This window comes from Amblyomma americanum, chromosome 3, assembly GCF_052857255.1.
Source record: "Amblyomma americanum isolate KBUSLIRL-KWMA chromosome 3, ASM5285725v1, whole genome shotgun sequence".
Classification (NCBI taxonomy): Eukaryota; Metazoa; Arthropoda; class Arachnida; order Ixodida; family Ixodidae; genus Amblyomma; species Amblyomma americanum.
Window position 1 is genome coordinate 164,340,850 of NC_135499.1, and position 22,602 is coordinate 164,363,451.

The 22,602-nt window shown below is 45.5% G+C and overlaps 1 protein-coding gene and 1 long non-coding RNA gene across 5 annotated transcripts in view; one reads left to right on the forward strand and one right to left on the reverse strand.

The window, feature by feature from the left end:
- The window catches only part of LOC144125340 (uncharacterized), a 134,368-nt gene that overhangs the window by 101,557 nt on the left and 10,209 nt on the right, over window positions 1-22,602 (forward strand). For all 4 annotated transcript variants that reach the window (XM_077658622.1, XM_077658624.1, XM_077658621.1 and 1 more), the window contains exons 21-25: window positions 9,303-9,779; window positions 11,641-13,689; window positions 14,653-16,056; window positions 19,939-20,004; window positions 20,798-20,959. In XM_077658622.1, the coding sequence (XP_077514748.1) occupies window positions 9,303-9,779; window positions 11,641-13,689; window positions 14,653-16,056; window positions 19,939-20,004; window positions 20,798-20,959 (4,158 nt within the window). The remainder of the gene's footprint in view (window positions 1-9,302; window positions 9,780-11,640; window positions 13,690-14,652; window positions 16,057-19,938; window positions 20,005-20,797; window positions 20,960-22,602) is intronic.
- LOC144125348 (uncharacterized) overlaps window positions 1-22,602 on the reverse strand; it is an 81,480-nt gene that overhangs the window by 41,005 nt on the left and 17,873 nt on the right. The window lies entirely within an intron of this gene.

Consider the following 22,602-nt stretch of genomic DNA (forward strand, 5'->3'; position numbering starts at 1 on the left):
CGATATAGTACCGCTTCAACTAGTAATGGCATGTATACAATGTTTACCTATTATTTATTGTCATTTTATTTCTATACCACTACCCGTAGGGCTTTATTTGCCTACCAAATTCGGTACACAACTGTCCCCACATGGGTGCCGCTTGTTGTTGGAATATATATATAGCGGAACGAACGTATGCATTGTAGACGGACAAGTCTCAATGCGATATGTGCTGTTTTCTAGTTGCTGCCACAGATGGCACTGTGATCTCTGGGTGGTTACTGCAATAGGTTAACTTGAGCAAAGAGAGTGGGAAAGGGCAGAGAAGAAGGTTCCTAGTGGCACATCAACAGCACCATATGGTATTCCGATGATGTTAATAAAGAAGCTAAGACCAAAATCCAAGCAAACATTAATACAGGTAGTGAATAAAATGATAGTGGATGGGAAAGTTTCCGATGAATGGCGATTAAGTAGAATGAACATGATATATAAGGGAAGGGGGGACAAAGCTCAGGTAACTACCGTCCCATAACAGTGACATCTGTGGTTTACAGGGTGGTGACGCAGATTATAAAGGACAGATTGCAGGCTTGGGTGGAGAACGAGCGGGTGCTAGGGGAGCTACAAAATGGGCTCTGGAAACAAAGGAGGTTGGAGGACAAACTGTTTTCATTGATGCAGTGTATAGAGATTGCTGAAAAGGAACACAGGCCCCTATGGCTAGCATTTCTGGATATTAAGGGAGCCTACGACAACATTATTCAAGAGTATCTGTGGGACATACTGGGCACATTGGATGTGGAAGATGGAGTAATTAATCTTTTAAAAGATATATATAAAGGTACCAGAGTGCTTATTAAATGGGAAAAAAAAATGTATCAGAGCCTGTAGAGATACAGCGGGGGCTTAGGCAAGGATGTCCTCTGTCTCCTTTGTTGTTCATGTTGTACCTGCAAGGGTACGACATGCTAGAGAGGAGCGGACTAGGCTTCGACCTTTCTTTTTTTCAAGCAAGGAGAATGGATTAAACAGTCATTACTGGGACTAATATACGCCGATGATATAGTGCTAATGGCTGACAACAAGGAAGATTTACAGAAGTTGATAGACATATGTGGTACAGAGAGAGATAGATTAGGTTTCAAGCTTGGTAAGGAAAAATCTGCAGTCATGATATTTAATGATGAGGTCGGCGAGCATAGAATACAGGAGTTCACGCTAGAAGTAGTGGATGAGTACAAGTATCTTGGGGTGTGGATAAATAACAGGGCTGAATATCTGACAGAGCATGAAAAATATGTAATGAATAAAGGTAGTAGGAATGCAGCTGTCATGAAAAATAAGGCACTGTGGAGTTACAATAGGTATGAAGTGGTAAGAGGGATCTGGAAAGGGGTGATGGTCCCTAGCCTGACCTTCGGTAATGCGGTCCTGTGCACGAGGCCAGATGTTCAAGCAAGGCTGGAAATTAAACAACGAGGAGTAGGGAGGTTAGCTTTGGGAGCACATGGCAATACACCAAATCAGGGGGTACAGGGTGATATGGGATGGGCGTCTTTCGAGAGCAGAGAGGCTAGCAGTAAGATAGCATTTGAGGAACGATTGAGAAAGATGGAGGAAATGCGGTGGGCTAGGAAAGTTTTTAGATACCTGTATATAAAGAATGTTGACACGAAATGGAGAAAGCGAACTAGAAAATTGACAAGCAAATATCTGGACAGCAGTAAGGGGCCAAATCAGCAATTATCGGTTAAGAAACAGAGAGAGCTTTGTGGAAAACAGGGATGCTGACGAAATCGGCACTGGGAACATACCGGACCTTTAAACAGGAAATTGTCAAAGAAAATATCTATGATAATTGTAGGGGAAGCTCTTTGTTGTTTGAGGCCAGGACGGGAGTTTTGCGGACTAAGACATATAGAGTCAGGTACCACGAGATAGACACGTTGTGCGTTGCGTGCGGAGAGGAGGAGGAAACGGCTGAACACTTGATACTCTCCTGTAAAGGGCTTCACCCTACAGTGGAAAGCAGCGGGGCTGATTTACCCAAGGCATTGGGGTTTAAGGACAGTGAAGGGAAAGTAGATTTTAAGCGGTTAGAAGTAACCAAGCGAAGGTTATCTGATTGGTGGCTAAAATCAAGAGAAGAGTAAAATTTTCACAAGACATGGCTAGGTGGCTTGAGCCACCGCCCGATGTAAAGGGTTCAGCCGTATCCATCCATCCATCCATCCATCCATCCATCCATCTATCCATCCATCCACCCGCCCGCCCGCCCGCCCGTCCACCCGCCCGCCCGTCCGTCCGTCCGTCCGTCCGTCCGTCCGTCCGTCCGTCCGTCCGTCCATCCATCCATCCATAACCGTCGGCACGCTCTAGACAGGGCTGCTCACCACTGTAGAGCAGCAGTAGCGCCTCTTCCTTGTTGTGGGGGACCAGCACATCTATTACGCTTTACAGTTTCCCCCGCGTACAGTACGTCTTCAGTTTCATCTTTGTTCGCTGCCAATAGATACCGGCAAAGTGCACTCCGGACTGATTATGCGACATCACCGATGCTGGTGCTCCATTTTAAAGGTTATTCCTTCCACGTCTACCTTTATGGGCGATGCTCGAGACATGCCGACATTGTTGAGCTCCGTTAGATCGTGCTGGGTATTGCACTGCTTCCGTCCTTTCAATTCTGCTCTTGTTTTACACATCTTGCGTATGTGCCCTTGTCGGTTGAGGTGGCTTGAGCCACCACCCGATTTAAAGGGTTCAGCCATATCCATCCATCCATCCATCCATCCATCCATCCATCCATCCATCCATCCATCCATCCATCCATCCATCCATCCATCCATCCATCCATCCATCCATCCATCCATCCATCCATCCATCCATCCATCCATCCATCCATCCATCCATCCATCCATCCATCCATCCATCCATCCATCCATCCATCCATCCATCCATCCATCCATCCATCCATCCATCCATCCATCCATCCATCCATCCATCCATCCATCCATCCATCCATCCATCCATCCATCCATCCATCCATCCATCCATCCATCCATCCATCCATCCATCCATCCATCCATCCATCCATCCATCCATCCATCCATCCATCCATCCATCCATCCATCCATCCATCCATCCATCCATCCATCCATCCATCCATCCATCCATCCATCCATCCATCCATCCATCCATCCATCCATCCATCCATCCATCCATCCATCCATCCATCCATCCATCCATCCATCCATCCATCCATCCATCCATCCATCCATCCATCCATCCATCCATCCATCCATCCATCCATCCATCCATCCATCCATCCATCCATCCATCCATCCATCCATCCATCCATCCATCCATCCATCCATCCATCCATCCATCCATCCATCCATCCATCCATCCATCCATCCATCCATCCATCCATCCATCCATCCATCCATCCATCCATCCATCCATCCATCCATCCATCCATCCATCCATCCATCCATCCATCCATCCATCCATCCATCCATCCATCCATCCATCCATCCATCCATCCATCCATCCATCCATCCATCCATCCATCCATCCATCCATCCATCCATCCATCCATCCATCCATCCATCCATCCATCCATCCATCCATCCATCCATCCATCCATCCATCCATCCATCCATCCATCCATCCATCCATCCATCCATCCATCCATCCATCCATCCATCCATCCATCCATCCATCCATCCATCCATCCATCCATCCATCCATCCATCCATCCATCCATCCATCCATCCATCCATCCATCCATCCATCCATCCATCCATCCATCCATCCATCCATCCATCCATCCATCCATCCATCCATCCATCCATCCATCCATCCATCCATCCATCCATCCATCCATCCATCCATCCATCCATCCATCCATCCATCCATCCATCCATCCATCCATCCATCCATCCATCCATCCATCCATCCATCCATCCATCCATCCATCCATCCATCCATCCATCCATCCATCCATCCATCCATCCATCCATCCATCCATCCATCCATCCATCCATCCATCCATCCATCCATCCATCCATCCATCCATCCATCCATCCATCCATCCATCCATCCATCCATCCATCCATCCATCCATCCATCCATCCATCCATCCATCCATCCATCCATCCATCCATCCATCCATCCATCCATCCATCCATCCATCCATCCATCCATCCATCCATCCATCCATCCATCCATCCATCCATCCATCCATCCATCCATCCATCCATCCATCCATCCATCCATCCATCCATCCATCCATCCATCCATCCATCCATCCATCCATCCATCCATCCATCCATCCATCCATCCATCCATCCATCCATCCATCCATCCATCCATCCATCCATCCATCCATCCATCCATCCATCCATCCATCCATCCATCCATCCATCCATCCATCCATCCATCCATCCATCCATCCATCCATCCATCCATCCATCCATCCATCCATCCATCCATCCATCCATCCATCCATCCATCCATCCATCCATCCATCCATCCATCCATCCATCCATCCATCCATCCATCCATCCATCCATCCATCCATCCATCCATCCATCCATCCATCCATCCATCCATCCATCCATCCATCCATCCATCCATCCATCCATCCATCCATCCATCCATCCATCCATCCATCCATCCATCCATCCATCCATCCATCCATCCATCCATCCATCCATCCATCCATCCATCCATCCATCCATCCATCCATCCATCCATCCATCCATCCATCCATCCATCCATCCATCCATCCATCCATCCATCCATCCATCCATCCATCCATCCATCCATCCATCCATCCATCCATCCATCCATCCATCCATCCATCCATCCATCCATCCATCCATCCATCCATCCATCCATCCATCCATCCATCCATCCATCCATCCATCCATCCATCCATCCATCCATCCATCCATCCATCCATCCATCCATCCATCCATCCATCCATCCATCCATCCATCCATCCATCCATCCATCCATCCATCCATCCATCCATCCATCCATCCATCCATCCATCCATCCATCCATCGGTAGCAGACCCCATGAAATCTCCAAACGTGATGAGTAAGAGCTAACACTATTAAAAAAGCATGATCACTAAACCTAATAAATTTCCACTGGTTGATTTTAGAGGGCTCTAAATATATAGCATACTGATATTCAGTCTATAGGCTGCCTTTTAAGTAGCTATTTTCAAAAAATAAAAAGTTCTAAATCGTTTCTTAATGACTTCTTATGAAGTTTTCTAGATCTTTTTTGGTGGAGCATTAGCAGGCATATAACACCTTTTTTGCCTCCTTGTCTACAGAACATCTGAAAATAGATCTCTTCTAGACATTACCTCTGTAAAGATGTCGAATAAAGATGAATGAATGAATGAAAAATGAATATCTTTTTAGACGTTTGTTACACAATGCATAACCCTTCTTGAGTTTCGTGGGTAGCTTAATGGTGTGAAGTCTTTTGCAAAAGGTGTTACAATGCCGCTGCGAGCATTTTACAATGTTAGCAGCACTGCCTCTGCTTGAGTGCAATGGCCATTGCTAATGACATGTTAAATAGACACTGAGTGCACTTAACATTACTGCTTTGAGGAAGCAATATTATCTCGGCACCTGTTCTTAGGCATTTTAAATAACACTTTCTGCAAACACATTGCTATTTAGCAGATGCCAAAGATGCAGTGAGTGCTGGAGAGGCTGGCAGAGATGCCTGAGCACCATGTTCTCTACTTTTCCTTCTTGCCACCCTCCCTGCTTTGCCCGACCTGCCCTGCCCTTTGCTGCCTTGCCTTTCCATGCCTTGCATTATGCATTGGCTATAGTGCTTGGAAACATCGGTTGCATGGGCAATATTCCAACCATTATGTAGCTGGATGCAGAACTGCACAAGTATGTTGAGCATACTTTGATAACTGAACTGAGATGAAATTGCATCTGCAGAACTCTGTGTTAGCAAGGTGCACTTTGAATGGAAAGATAACTGAACAAACTTTGGCTACTTTCCTTTGTTTGCCAGAAGGACATGGACAACGATGTTTTTTTTAATAGGAGGAGGTGGATTCATTCCTTTAATATGCTTAGCATGCACAGACACAAGAACAATTTAAATCAAGTCTGCATACATCTGCATACATCAGCAAACACACCAGATGTGAAGGATTTTCTAGTCCCTACATCCCTTGCAGCAGTGTGACATTTGCCAATAGCTGTGGTGGCTGCTGCTGGCAGTTTCTTGCTGGTGTGAAGGTGCAATAAATCTACTCCTGGCGGTTTCCTACTGGCATCTAGGTGCAACGAATCAAAAGTTCAGCTTTCAAATGAGAGTGCGTCCAGCATAACAATCCCATGATGGAGAATATGCAAGGCTCCAAGAATGCGTGCGTCCAGCATAACAATCCCACGGTGAAGAATGTGCAGTGCACTAAGGATGCGTTGAATCGTGTAGACATCTACAAGGAATGCTGACTGTCCAGGCATGAACGAGGCATTTTAAAGCATGAAGAATATGCAGTTACTGCTCCAAAGTGCATACTTTATGTGGGACTAGCAGTGGCACTAGCAGTGGGACTAGCACATCCACTGCACATTTCTATATGTAGCCATCAGAAGGGAGCACCATCTAGTTGACTACGGGTGGTTCAAGCTAGAGAGGAGAGACATGTATGAATGTTGTACTGAAGTGCCATAGAGGTAACTGCAATGGACACCAAGCACATCTGCCATGGCAGAACTTCCATGTACATGAGAGTATCAAAAAACAGAAGTACACACATGGCGAGAGGAGGCAGAAAAAATTCTGCAGAGACACTTAAGACTGCTTACGTGTGGGAATCCGAAAGCATTACTGTCCCTGGGTGCATTGACATCCACCCACACACATGCCACTTATGCGCGCGCGCACACACGCACGCACACACACGCGCACGCACACACACACACACTTGCGCACCTGTTACACCACCTGGAACACTGTACCATGAACGGTTGCATCACAATTTTGATATGAAAATTGTTTTTTGAGGAAAGGGAAGTCTCACGTCTTAATGGACACCTCCACCATGCCAGGGTAGGTGGTGGTAGTGGTTTTTTATTAAAATAATAGTAAAAAGGAAGGAAAAGATTTTTGCTAGCCATCCATACTGAAGCACCTTAGCTGGGGTAGCGGAAATGACCATTGTAAGTGCGCGACAGCCGGTGATACTGTTGATGAACTCACCTCCTGCGATGCATGGGACGGGGTGCTGCTTGCGGAGATGGTCGTGGATGGCCGCACGCACGTCCTCCAGTGCAAGCGGCAGATCGCTGGCAGGTAGTTGATGTGCAGCGGTCGCGAGGTCGTCAGCTTCTTTGTTGCCGGCGATGCAGCAGTGACCGGGCACCCACTGTGCATGCACGGCACATCCTCTCTGTGCAAGGCGCTCAATGCGCAAGCGAATTTCCCGCACTAGTGGGGTACCGCGGCCGTTAGATTGCAGGCGGCTGAGGGCGGCGCGGGATCAGTCGCACAGCAGAGCACTCCTGGGCGGCAGAGGGCCGAGGGTGAGCAGCAGGTCCAGCCCGAGTCGGATCCCTATCAACTCTGCCGTGGTGGAGGAGCCCAGGAAGGTTGCGTGTTGCTGGCTGTGCAGTCGCAGGGCAGGGATGGTAGCCGCCCGCTGCAAGGGAGCAGCTGTCGCGGGCCACTGAGCCGTCGGTGTAAAAAAGGAGATGGTCCTGGAGTTCATCGTGTATGACGGCTCTGGCCAGCTGCTGCACAGCACAGAGCGGTGTACTCCGCTTCCCCGCGATGCCAACGATCTCTCGCTGTACTTCCGAGGCAGCAGGCCAGGGCGCGCAGGAGCCGTAGGGGGGTGGGCATTGAGTCAATTGCTCATACTCGAGCAGCGCCGCGCCGCGCTCATTCGTGAGTGCGGGTGCGAGCGCATACGCTGCAGCAGCGAGCCATCGTCTGATGCGCAGTGAAGCCAGTCAATGTGATTCAGTGCCCTGCGCGCTGCTTGGAGCTCAAGTGGCCAGCTCCTGCCTTGGCCAACGTTGCAGCACACTGCAAGTTTTTGGGCAGGCCTAGGCACACGCAAAGGCACTTGCGGTGCTGGAGCTCGAGTTTCTACCAGCATGGCTTGCACACCCTGAGGGGCGGCAGCGCATAGAGCCATGCCAGGGTAGAAAATTTGTTTTTGAGGAAAGGAAAGTCTTATGACTAGGTGGACACGTACCTCCACCATGCCAGGGGAAGCGGTAAAGTCTGGAAAGGCATACAATTGAAGGTGCATATGTTGTCAGTTCTAATCCCTGTCACAAGCTACCCTCCTACTTGACTAGCACATGTAAGCTGTATGTAGCGAGAAATCGTATGACACCACCTGGAACACTACACAACAAATGTTTTTGTCACAGTTTTGGTACAAATGTTGTCATTAAAACTGGCAGTACCACACTGAAGTGGGCCATTGGAGAGTGTATATATACAAACAACAGATGTTTGTCTGAAATGGCGGTGTTCGGCTTGCTGTGTACGTCATGGCCGCTTGATGACATCACCCTATTTTTCTTGTCATTGCCAAGATTTTTGGTACTATCTGTGAGTACACATAGTAACACACACTGCCAGCGTCACTTGTAATGGGAGTAGTAATGCTTTCGCATTAAAAGGTCAGCCCATCTTTTGTGCCATTGAGGCACACCTGTGTCTGAGGCAGTCAGTCTCTAATAGTAGAAAGCCGTGATGGTAGCAGTCTCAGTAGCCCCCGAGCTTGGTAGAGGAGTCTCTCTGGTTAAAAAAAATCAAAAAAAAAAAAACGGGTAGAACCTTCGTGGCAAGGTGAGAGGAGCAGAGCGGAGCAGCAGAAGATCCCTCCCTGTGCAGCCCTTCATGCAGTGTGTGCCCAGTTAGCACATGATTACACACGCTTTTTGCAACTAGGAGACTCGTGTACTCCATGACCTCAAGAACATGGTCATGGTTAATTTAGTGAATCACTAGGACTGCGGCAACAATTGCAGACCATTACTACCTTCCTCCATGTGACAGGCACGGTGCATATAAATATATCCTTTATTTTCTAAAAAGCTTGCAGGCACATATTACTGTACATGAGCATGCTCAAAACGCTCGCTCATGTTATGTTTGCTCAGTTTATTTCTTGAAGACTGCAGTCCTTGCTCCCTGGTATTTTCTTTTCTCTTCCGATTGTTTTCCTCACCTTATGCTCAGTGTGTGGACAATAAGCTGTTTAACATTATTCAGCATATTTGTGTGGTTTCTTCCCACAGAAAAGAATTGACAAGATAGCTTCAGAGCCTTCTGTTGCTGCCACATCTGCATCCAATTCACAGTACCAGCAGGAGAACTCTGGGCAGTTGAATGGAGAAGAGATAGCTTCAGAACCTTCCGTTGCTGCCAGATCTGCCACCCATTCACAACAGGAGAACTCTGGGCATTTGAATGGATCTTCCAGCAGTCATGAAGGTGGTTACAATTCACACTGTGACTACCCCAGTCAAGAGGCTGCAGCTGCTGACTCAATGGCCCCAAGGGTAGCAGCGGGCTTACCACCTTGTACTCCAGCCTCACCATCTTCCCAACCAACATGTGGTCATAGCCCTGCCAATGCAAGTCATTACATACCAAGGCTCAGTTGCCCATGTGCCTCAACCCCATTTCATGGTGAGCCCCCAGCTCTTCATCGACACTTCCAGCCACTCAATTCACCACAACCAGCTGCAGCAGGAGTGGCTGTGCATGGACAGGTGAGTCTATCATTCAGGACGTCACATGATACATAAACGCGAGGAGTCCAGCAAAGTGTCTATACCATTAGGCTCCACCAGTGTTGGGGAGCTGAGCTTGTCTGTCAAATTTATTCAAGTCCGAACATAGTGGACAGTACTAGTTCAGTCCGGTTAAAGCACTGGAAGCAACTATATAGCAAGTGCAGTAAAGTGTGGGCTAGAAAAAATCAAGAGGTTTGAACTCTGTTTCATGAATAAATTTTCTGCGAAAAAAAAAGATATAAATAAATCCATGAAAGGATAGTTGCTGTACATTGTTGTAACACGCCTTCCTACCATCAATGGTTTTAGGTCAAATAGTTTAAAGGCAGTCAGGAATAAATTGAAGATAGATGATTGTCATAATGAGGAGGCAATGGTTTTAGAAGATTGTCAGTGTTGCAGATCATGAATTAGGTGTTTCAGAAGGCATGGTTTCTAGTATCATTAGTAATGTTTTGCTGGTATCAAAGGCCAGTTCCCAGCGGGTGCCATAAATGCTGACGCCTGAGTAGAAAGCATGTATCCGGTAATATAGCCAATATAATTTAGACATGCTTAGAAAAAATCCAGGAGACTCGTATTCTTGTTTACGGTTGTTAAAACGTGGATCCACCACCACAATCAAGAGTCCAAACTAGAGCCAATGCCATGGGGACACAAAGGTCAGCAACTTCAAAAAAAACTGTGGCATTGTCAACTAATTTTATGATACAGGAGGTGTTTCATGACTACAAGTTATGCCACACAAGGCGATAGCAGGAAACACCTATTTTTCAATAATAGAAGCATTATGTGGACAGTCAAAGCAAACCTCCACAGGAAGTTGTCAACAAGTATGTTGTTGCTTAAGGACAATGCACAAACAAGCTCATAAGTCTTGCAAATCACAAGCTGCTACATGGAATTGCCGTTTCATGAAGCTTAACCATTCGCCCTGTAGTTCAGACCTGAGTCCCTGAGATTATGTTTTCTTTCGCAACCTGAACAAATTTCTGCATGGGCAAAGATTTTCTGATGATCATTCCGTTAAACACGGTAACAGGCTTCCTGCAGCAGCAAAAAGTCTCCTTTTGTTGTGAAATAAACTATGAAAAGCATATTTCCTAATTAGTGTGTTGACGCAGAGAGAAATAACATTGATATGTTGTAAGTTTAATTTGCTCTAAAAATTAGTTTTTGTATTGAGGCAGATAAACTATAGAACTCTTCTCCTATTACCTCAATCAGGGAAAATGGATGTATCAGTTGTGGAGGCACTTGGTGAAAGCATTCACCCACTTGGAGCATGCGTGGACAAAAAAAAAATAAAAAAAAATTTTAATTTTCTGACTATGAGGGCAGCAAAGCTGCTGGTCATTTTTTCAACGTCTATGCTTTTTGCCAGTTCGCTTTCAGCAAATAACAGTGGTAGTCCTGATAACATATATTTCCCAATCCCATTCTAGAAGCTGCTCTAGATTCCATTCTAGATGGCAAGAAGTTTTTTAATAGGTTTTAAAATAACCCCCTCCCCCCTCTCTCTCATGACGCCATATACAGGTGAACCCTCCGAAATATTTGCAGGTCAGGTGAAAAGGTTGTGCGAGACAATAAACTTTCACTGAGTGATGAATGTTACGAACTACAATGCACATCAATGCTTGGGCTTTTTGGGGCCAAGCCTGTCACTCTGAGGTGCCATCATAGGGAAGTTATTTTGATGGCAAATGCACTCTCAGACAATTAACCATAAAAGGCTGTCAGTTTCACAACTGAAACAATCTGCACATTCAAAACTCTCTTCAATAAGCTCAGCGTCATCATCAACTTCACTGCACTCCCTCCTTCTCTTCTGCAGCTGCATCCTGTTGAGCTCTGCACCCGATGCGGACCGCACTCCCCGCAACCCCCTCGTGACGCCACTGAGTATGGAGCACCACAAGCCCCAGCCATTTCGCTCGCTGCTGCCACTACAGGCACACCACAAAACTTCCAACACAGTCTCCAAACGCCAGCAACCCACATGGGCCCTTCACCCAGTAGAGCGGAACCTGGCATGATGCATGCTGTGCCTTCGTCCTTTACCATACCTGGCTCTGTGGCTACACCCCCAGCTGTCTCTTGTCCACCACCAAGTATACCCCAACCATGTGGAGTGCCTGCAGACATGGTGCCTATGCAGGCCTCTGTTATAACTGAGAATAGGGCTCCATTCACTGCCTTTCAGACAACACCAGGAGTAGCACCTAGGCCAGCACATGGAGCCCCTCAGGCACCAGCCGTTCCTCTTGCTTTTGCTACTACGGGCACACCACAAAACCTCCAACACGGTCTCCAAATGCCAGCAACCCACATGGGCCCTTCACCCACTGGAGCAGGACCTGGCATGATGCAGGCTGTGCCTTCGTCCTTTACCATTCCTGGCTCTGTGGCTGCACCTCCAGCTGTCTCTTGCCCACCACCAAGTATACCCCAGCCATGTGGAGTGCCTGCAGACATGGTGCCTACGCAGGCCCCTGTTATACCTGAGAATAGGGCTCCATTCACTGCCTTTCAGACAACACCAGGAGTAGCACCTAGGCCAGCACATGGAGCACCTCGGGCACCAGCCGTTTCTCTTGATTGTGCCACTACGGGCACACCACAAAACCTCCAACACGGTCTCCAAATGCCAGCAACCCACATGGGCCCTTCACCCACTGGAGCAGGACCTCGCATGATGCAGGCTGTGCCTTCGTCCTTTACCATTCCTGGCTCTGTGGCTGCACCCCCAGCTGTCTCTTGCCTACCACCAAGTATACCCCAGCCATGTGGAGTGCCTGCAGACATGGTGCCTACGCAGGCCCCTGTTATACCTGAGAATAGGGCTCCATTCACTGCCTTTCAGACAACACCAGGAGTAGCACCTGGGCCAGCACATGGAACACCTCGGGCACCAGCCGTTTCTCTTGATTGTGCCACTACGGGCACACCACAAAACCTCCAACACGGTCTCCAAATGCCAGCAACCCACATGGGCCCTTCACCCACTGGAGCAGGACCTGGCATGATGCAGGCTGTGCCTTCGTCCTTTACCATTCCTGGCTCTGTGGCTGCACCTCCAGCTGTCTCTTGCCCACCACCAAGTATACCCCAGCCATGTGGAGTGCCTGCAGACATGGTGCCTACGCAGGCCCCTGTTATACCTGAGAATAGGGCTGCATTCACTGCCTTTCAGACAACACCAGGAGTAGCACCTAGGCCAGCACATGGAGCACCTCGGGCACCAGCCGTTTCTCTTGATTGTGCCACTACGGGCACACCACAAAACCTCCAACACGGTCTCCAAATGCCAGCAACCCACATGGGCCCTTCACCCACTGGAGCAGGACCTCGCATGATGCAGGCTGTGCCTTCGTCCTTTACCATTCCTGGCTCTGTGGCTGCACCCCCAGCTGTCTCTTGCCCACCACCAAGTATACCCCAGCCATGTGGAGTGCCTGCAGACATGGTGCCTACGCAGGCCTCTGTTATACCTGAGAATAGGGCTCCATTCACTGCCTTTCAGACAACACCAGGAGTATCACCTGGGCCAGCACATGGAACACCTCAGGCACCAAACGTTTCTCTTGCTCCTGCCGCTACAGGCACACCACCCAGTGCCCCACATGCCTGCCAGATGCCAGCAACCTGTGTGCATCCTTCACCTACTGTGCCAGGACCTGGAGTGATGCAGGCTGCACCATCACCATTTAATTTTGCTTCTACGGTCGCACCCACTGGTGCCTCATGGTCAGCAGCCAGTGCACCTCAGCTACATGGACTGTCTGCAGACACAGTGCCTATGCCAGCCTCTGGTTCCCCTGCAAAGGAGGCACCATTTGCTTCCATTAACAAAATTACACCTGGAGCAAGCCCAATGCTGTCGGTGAGATTTTTTTTCTTCCCTTATGTGATGTAGTGACACAAGGCCTAACACAAGTATTTAATATTTCTTAGAAGGGTGATGGTTTGGGACAGCGGGTAATTCACGCTATGTTTCATAGTGCAAAACGAAGGGAGAAGACACAAGCACTAAATTTCCTCTAAGCACTTTATATTGGCACTCACGCCAATAAATTGTGTGAGCAGTCCCTCCTGATCACTCTCAATAAAAGACATAGCCTTCTTGAATGCAGAGCACTGTGCGAACTTGTGAAATAATAATAATAATAATTGGTTTTTGAGGAAAGAAAATGGTGCAGTAACTGTCTCATATATCTTTGGACACCTGAACTGCGCATAAGGGAAGGGATAAAGGAGGGAGTGAAAAAAGAAAGGAGGAAAGAGGTGCCGTAGTGGAGGGCCCGAAATAATTTCCACCACCTGGGGATCTTTAACGTGCACTGACATCGCACAGCACACGGGCGCCTTAGCGTTTTGCCTCCATAAAAACGCAGCCGCCGTGGTAGGGTTCGAACCCGGGAACTCCGGATCATTAGCTGAGCACCCTAACCACTGAGCCACCGCAGCGAGTCGAACTTGTGAAACATACCAGTTTTTAGGTTTTTTTTTTTAGTTGCAATTGGTTTAGTTTTGCATTTGATTTTGAGATGTCTGTTTTCACACTGTCAACCTGATAACCCTTCATGCGTTTCCCCTCTCACACTTGGTTTGTTCTTTATAAACCGTGTGGCAGCCAATGAAGCGTTTAGTGGAAATTTAGCTCTTGTGTCCTGTTCCTTCGTTTTGAGCCATGGAACCTCATATTGAATATGGTTCATTTTCAAAAAGACTATGGGGACACTTAAGTCACCTTCAGAGTGAAATGCGATAGCATTTTATTTCACACTTGTCACAGCTCCTGTTGCAACTTCGGTGTATGTTTGCATCAGTTTCTTTGCAATTGTAGGTTCATCAGCTGCCCAGGCCAGGCACTGAGAAGCCAAGAACTGCAGAAGCACCTGTGATACCCCCGCAGACTGCAGTAACTCCTGTTTTTTCACAGATCCCTCTGAAAGAACTTGGAAAATTCAACTCCTGTGCCAGCAGTTCTTCAAAGACTCCTACCATGACCGATAAATATAAGGCAGGAGAGCCAGAGATAACAGTAAAAACAAAGATTTCTGCTTCTAGTACAGTCCAACAACTGCCAAACAACATTTCCAACCAACAGCCTGCAGGAACTGAGTTCAGATTTGGAGTCGGTGGCTCAGATCAGAAGCCATCTACTGATAGGATCATGAAACTTTCCAATCTGGATTCTCAAAAAGTAAATGGGTCAGCTTCAACTGATGCTGAGCTGCAGACAGCATGTTCCCTGCCATTTCAGTCACACACTGCACCTCCATTGACAAGACCCCCATATTCTGCACCAGCTGTGTCTGGAGAGCGGGCAGACTCTCCTCAGAGCCAAAGTGAAGCGCCAGAGGAGTATGTTCCCAATGGAGAGTTTGAACCAGTAGTTGAGCTACCAAAACTAATCGAGGTAAAGACTGGTGAAGAGGATGAAGAAGTTTTGTTCTGTGAACAAGCCAAGCTGTACCGGTATGATGCTAAGGCAAAGGAGTGGAAAGAGCGTGGCACAGGTCAGCTGAAGATCCTGCGGCACATGAAGACCAAGCTGTGCCGTGTGGTGATGCGCCGGGATCATGTTCTCAACCTCTGCGCCAACCACAATATCCTGCCTGAGATGAAGTTACATCCTCTGTCAACACGTGGCCATGCATGGTCTTGGTGTGCCTGTGATTACAGTGAGGGCAAGGATTGTTTTGAAATCTTGGCAGTTCGCTTCAAGACACAGAAGCAGGCTGAGGACTTCAAAGAGGTATTTGAGAGCTGCAAGGACAAGGTTCAATCAACAGTACTGCAAAACAACTCTGAAAGAGATCGTGATGCACACGAGGAACAGACAGAGGCACCAAAGTCATTGCCCCAATCGAATCAGCTGAAGCCAGAGCCAAGGGATTGTAAATGTGACAATTGTGGTGCATTATATTCACCTGACGAGACATGCACTGCATGCGAGCCCTTCAAGGTTTGCACACTAACTGAGAAACTCAGTAAACTTCACGAATTAATTTCAGAAACCATAGAGAGCTCTGGCAGACATCTCTCAGATGACAGAGAGTTCTCCTTTAGTGACACCTCCGAAGGAACTTCACCGAAGAGGTGCACTTCCACTGCTGAACCTTTGAAACCTCCATTACGCTCAATGAGCCCCAGCCCACCAGCACTGCCAGCAGCTTCCATGCTAGAGACTTTCACCGATATGGCTCCTGGTACACCAGCTTCCACTACATTGACACAAAGAAATGTAATTGATTTTTATCTGCAGTTTACAGGGCTGTTTTATGTGCACGTATGTGTGTGTTTGATTGAGTTTGTGTTCGTAAGGTGGTGTGCGCATGCATATATGTGTGACTGCGAGTGCATGCATGAAAGTGCATTTGTGTGCATGCATGTGGGTGTTTGCATGTTTTAACACTGAAACACACTGAAATTTTTAATGAATTGGAAATACATTTATGTAACTGTCGCTGCTTATATACAAGAAAAGCCACTAGAAAAAAAATTCTATTCAGCATACAAAAACACAAGTCAGCCTAAAAAATAATATTGATAAATAATTCAAATGATATGCAGACAGTGTATATTGTTGCAGTACCAGTGGTTACTTCTCGTTCCATTCGGCACTTTTTCTTTAACTTCCGAAAAAAGGCAGGTCTTTTAAAGTATAGATGTAAAAACATTGAATAGAAAGTGGCAGTGCCAAGAATCAAAATAGTGTAATTTGAGTGAATGAGACAGAAAAAATGTTTAAGAATAAAATGCAAGCCATAGCCATGTTGTTTTCACAATCAGTTTTATTACAAACAATCATGAGAGATGCACACGCGTTTGTTATAGACAGGAGAAGGCCCCAAAGCCAACGGCTGCACAGGGTACCTCCTGTCAGAAGAGTGCATAAAAATATTGAAATACAAACAGCAGAAAAAAAATACGTTTAACTGTTGCATAAAAGGATTCCAAAAATATGAAAAAATACAAGATGATGCAAACTATAAACAAAACACAATTTGGATAAGAGTTATATAAATGTAAACAGAGAAAAACAATTCAAGTGAGTGCTGGCAAGTGCTGACAAACCGAAAATAACCCAGTAAAAAAAGCCAACGGGTCCAATTGAAAAATTTCCAATTGAAACCAATTGGTCAAAAAAGAATTGTGCTTTTGCCACCCATTGGGCTTTGACCAATTGAGCCCTTGGTGCTTCCAGTTAGAAATAGTTGGTCACCCAACCAGACCAAATGTCCCACCAATTGAACTCAAATGACATACCTATTTGACTCAAATGGTTTGAACTGGCCAGCCAAAAAAAAATTTTAATTTAATTTAGAACCGACTGGCTTTTCTCCTATGACTGCTGTGAGACTTCTGCAAACATTTCTACAAGGAAATTAAATTATAATTACACGCTTTTTTGAAAATCAAGCGAGACCAACAAGCATGCATCACACACAGGAACACTAAAATCAAAGATTATACCAATACAAGTTCTCAACATACATTTACAGAACACCTTTGCAGTTGGATATATACCCTAATTGTGAGACCTTATAGTTGGGGCCAGTGGCGGTTGACCATTAAGTGAAGTTATCTTATTTAAGATTGCCCGTGATGATAGTGGAAATAATGAAAACCATCCAGAAGATTAAGCTGCTAATATGTCTTTTACATGAACCTAATTAGATTCGTATTCTGATTTATAGACTATATATATATATATATATATATATATATATATATATATATATATATATATATATGCGCGCACACAGATCTCGGGAGTGAAGGACGTCACTGACTTGTGCTTAGATTTTCCAACTGGATCGCCCAGATGGGACCAACTGGGGCTTCCAATTGGGAGAACAGCTTCCAGTTGGTTTTCTGGGCTTCAATTGGGACTTCCAATTGGTTTCAAATGGTTCCATTTGGTCGATCCGACTGGGAGTGCCAAAACCAATTGAAACCTTACAAACTAGTTGGGTAATCCAATTGGAAATGCAGAACCAGTTGGAATGCCGAACTGAAACTAGGAAAACCAAATGGACTGCCCAATTGAATTTATGAGCCAAATTGACTGGCTTATTGGGTGAAATTAACTGGTTCCAATTGGAGCCAAATGGCCAGTTGGACCCGTTGTTTTTTTTACTGGAGATGCACCTACTTAACTTATTTTTGCGTGCTGACTATATTACCAATCTCTATCAGACAAACCATTCAGTGTGTTTTTATCTTTTGTATTCTGTGTTTTTACAAGCATGGGTGCACAATTTGGCAAGACCCATCTTGGCGGGGGGGGGGGGGGGGGGGGGGGGGGAGAAAAAATTGCCTGACGATTACGCTTCTCGGTAATGTCTGCTGTGATATTTAAAATGTAAATGACCGTGTACAAAACACGTTGTGCTGAGCGGAGGCAGCTTTGGGTTTTGGTGGTTTTGGCTTGGGCAGTGCAAGCGTAATCGTCCTTAGAATTTTTTAATACCAATTCAGTGGTCAAAATGGCTTGAAAGTGATGCGATTCAATGCCTAAGGACATTCTTAGTGCAATTTTACCATTTGTATGCATGTGAGACATGCACAGAGCTTGCACCTCATAAAAGGTGCAAGGTCCTGCATTACACCTGCATTATACCTTGGCTGTGCCAAAAGAATGGGTTACATGCAACCTTGAATATGTTTACAAGCCACTAAGAACTAATTAAGCAACACTGTAAGAACATGAATTTGTCAGCTTTGATCGTGCAAGCAATGCACAGAAGCGGTCATAAAGCTTATTCTTTATTGCCTGGAAAATTTTCTCATTTCATAATCATACATGTACATAATGTAGAATTCATTAGTGGTCTCTAATGAATTTAAATTTAAAAATCATTCCCTGCTCTTGTGGCACCAGTCAGAAATTAGATTTTTAAAAGCATGTTGCACACTCATCTCAAAGTGCATTCACTGCACTTTTGGAAAGTCGTTAAAAAACTGGAAACTTGAGTGAAAAGCAAGTTCTGCACATAAAAGATATCTTGCAAATGTCGCAAAGTAGGCTCCATCAGCACAGTGCTACCTTGCCCATAATTTCTAATTCTCATGCATCTGCTGCTCAACATTCACAAGCATACCTCACTACTATGCAGTGATAGGCAGCCTACTTTTGTCTGATGCTTTAGGCCTTCATTTCCATTCCTTGACTTCACATCACATCAAGCTTGTGTGATCACTCATAGTTAATTGAGAGCAGCTGCTCAGAATGCCTTTTCCTTTTTCTGATGAACTCCGTTAAAGAAGCTTTGCACCACACATGAAGAAGGTGGCACACTTTTTAGCATGACACCTATCATTGCTCTCAAGATGAAATTTTATATTTGCTCGCAGCAAGCAAAACCTGTTTGCATGTTGCAAAGGTGTACATCAGCAATCAAGGACAAATAAAGGTCAGAGAATTGTATTAGGTGGGAGTTGTCAGAACTATGGATGCCCTTAGTGTGTCCGTGTATGTGTGTCCATGTGTGTGTGTGCACATGCGTGCATTTGTGTGTGTGTGTGCACGTGCGTGCATGCATTTGTGTGTGTGTGTGTGTCCATGTGTGTGTGTGCACGTGCGTGCATGCATGTGTGTGTGTGTTTGTGCGTGTGCGTGCACGTGCGTGTGTGTGTGTGACATTTACTCAAGCTATTTACAAAATCTTGTTTAGCCAAAAAAACCTAAGTCAGAAATGCAGTACTATGTAATATGCCTGTAAAGGATTTCTGAATTTGAAGTTACGTTTAAATGCTCCGGCCAGAATAGTCATTATATTATATAGCATATTAAATAGTACAAGCCATTAATGAGACTTCCTGCTTTGTAGCTTTTATCAGTGCCATTCTTTCAGGGACTTGGTGTGTCTCTAGCATACAGATAGAGGAAAACAACTTGAGAATTTAAATTTTTGTAATTTTTTGCTGTCCGCAGCTTCTCATGAAATTATTGCTAAATATGGGCAACTATACTACAAATTCAGAGGTCTCAGAGGAGACCATGACTTTGGTTAATAATTTATACAGTGTATAAAAGTGCGAGCTAAGCTAGTTTTAAAGAACTCGCATGTATTTTATAACAACAGGTCTTCATTTCTTGACTGTGCTTCTATGATTACAGTCTGGGCTTGCAGAGCCATGCAGTGTTGAACTCTATGTGCAGCGTGTGGTATCCTTGCCTCCCAGTGTAAGTGTCACATTATTTTGCACACAGAATCAATTAAAAAACCCTATACCACATAATTTTTCTATAATTTTCTCTTGTGAAGATGAAATAAAATGGCATTTCTTGGGACACTTTTTTCTTGTACAGCATGAGAATGAAACAGTGAGTTCTTGGCTCTAGAGTATTCCAAATGTTTCATCCATGACTAGAACAACAGTTCAACAAGCTTTGTAATGATGCAAGCTTGTTGATTATCAGTCTTTAAAGAACTTAAAAAATTGAACAAAATACTACAAAACAGGACCACAAAAAATTGAAGCAGAACAGCTGATAAACGTAGACGGCCATTAATGCAGTTGTTATTCTGACTTTCTCTCCTGTGGTCAAGCACTTAGAGTGAAAAAGAAGGTATCTGTTTTGAAGTGAATTAAAAATCACATTACCAACACATTGGGCATTATAGACAGTGATGCATTCCTTGAAAGCATAACTCAGCATGAAACACAAAGTTTTAGAAGAGATCCATACAGGTGTTGCTCAAGGAATGCAAAGAATGTATTGGATCAAACACAGTATTTACCGTGAATGACAGTCAAATTATATTGCTACTAAAAAAAATGAGCCACTGTGATATAGGAACCTGCACTTCACAGCATAGTACATTTGTTGCATTAAGCATTGTTGACTGAGAGATGAGAAAGGGAAAATTAAAAACAGGGCAGATGCCTTCTAAGTTTCATGAGTTTATGTTAGCAGAACATCATATCTCACTGTTGGCTAAAAAAAAGTGTCGCATTTTTTCTTGCTGTCATAGGACGGGGTAGAAAGTGGTGAGGAGGAGGAAGTTTTGCTCTACCAGCAAGCCAAGTTGTTCGATGAGGAGGACAAAGAATGGAAGGACAGCGGCTTCAATGACATCATGCTTATCCGCAACCGAGTCACTCAGCAGACTAGGCTGGTGATAGGCCAGGAGCCTGTGAGTTTCATGCAGCTCTCTGATAGAGTGCTTGCTTTTTCTGAGCGAGCTTTTTTATTGAAAAGAAACAGTTTTAGACCTTTTTCAGTCATGAGTCGTGTACCACTCTACACCAGAGAATGGCTGTTTCATCCTTAAATTAGACTCTGCCCATTATGTTCTTTTATGCATATAAAGCCTCCAAAATCCCATCTATGCTTTTCTTGGTCAAGCATACACATTTGAACTCAGCAGATGTGAAACAGTTCTATGCCTTACTTTCACTTGTACCTTACCGTACTTAACTTACTTACGCTCATACTTTACCATACGTTACTTATACAATGCATGTGCTTCATATGTTGTACAAGACCACCCTCAGCGTTTTCCTACCCATGTTCAGTGAGCACTAAAACTCCATGGGGCTCTTTTTACACCTGGGAGACCTTCTATCAGAAGCATCCAAACCAGCACCAAACAAGGACACCGAATCCTTCAACTAGCTGCTCCCAATCCCATCGACCCCATCATTACCCTCCTTCCCCACTCCCGGAGTACCTCTGCATCGCGCCTATTCCGAAGCATGTTGAGCTGATACCAATCCTGGTAGATGCACTGCCTGAACGGGTCACCAAACTCATCTCTTTGATTAGACCATCTGTCTACACAGGTATGCTTCATGAGTGCAGGTCGGGGCTGTTGTTTACTTTGTTGCGCATAATGGCCGGGTCATGGCTTACACTTGGAGTCTTTGCGCTGATCCCCCTCATACCACTACCCTTTAGACTCTCTCAATAATCACCAGTATACAGGACATTAGAGAATCTCATTGTACCCTTTCTGTTCAAAGTTCATGCTTTGACTGCTTGCTCAATGGCATTGTTCTGACAATCATAACTGTTGTAGCGATCAAATGTGTGCATGGTGCACACTTGGGTCACAGACTGATGCCATGCAGATCTTGAATGGCAGTTTACCAGTATCTCTCTAGAAGGGAGTATATAACAGGTACATCTTAACGGTACTTGTCTATGAGGAAACATAAAAACTGACATAAAGGGCTGAACTTATACTGAGGATGATCCGGAGAGCAGTAAAAAGTAGATCAATAGGTGTAACATTAAGGGATGGGAAGAGACCAGAGTGGGTCAGGGAACAAACTTGAATTAATGACATTCTCAGAAATGGGCATGGCCAGCTAGGGCATATAATGCTAGGGCATATAATGAGAAGGCAAGATAACTGGCAGTCGTTAAGAGTAACAGATTGCATTCCAAGAAAAGGCAAGTGTAGCAGGTGGACAGTAGAAAGTTAGATGGGCGGATGAGATTCGGAAGTTTGCAGGGATTATGTGGCCACTGCTGGCACTAGACAGGGTTAAGTGGAGAGATATGGAGAGGCCTTTGTCCTGCATTGGGCATAGTTAGGCTGCTAATGATGATCATGCTTAGAGTTTGAGATCAACGGACATATATGCAGGCCATAGCTGGTGGAAGGAAAAGCTTGTGTGCCTTTTTGCATTTGATGTCGTCTAGCAAATTTTTCGATGCAGTGAAGTGGAACTGTTTGGCATGTGCGCGTAGCTCGATCACTGCAGCTCAGTATGTAATAAAAGTGGTTCATTGCAGTTAGAACAGGCCTAGGCTTATGTAGCACCTTTGTTT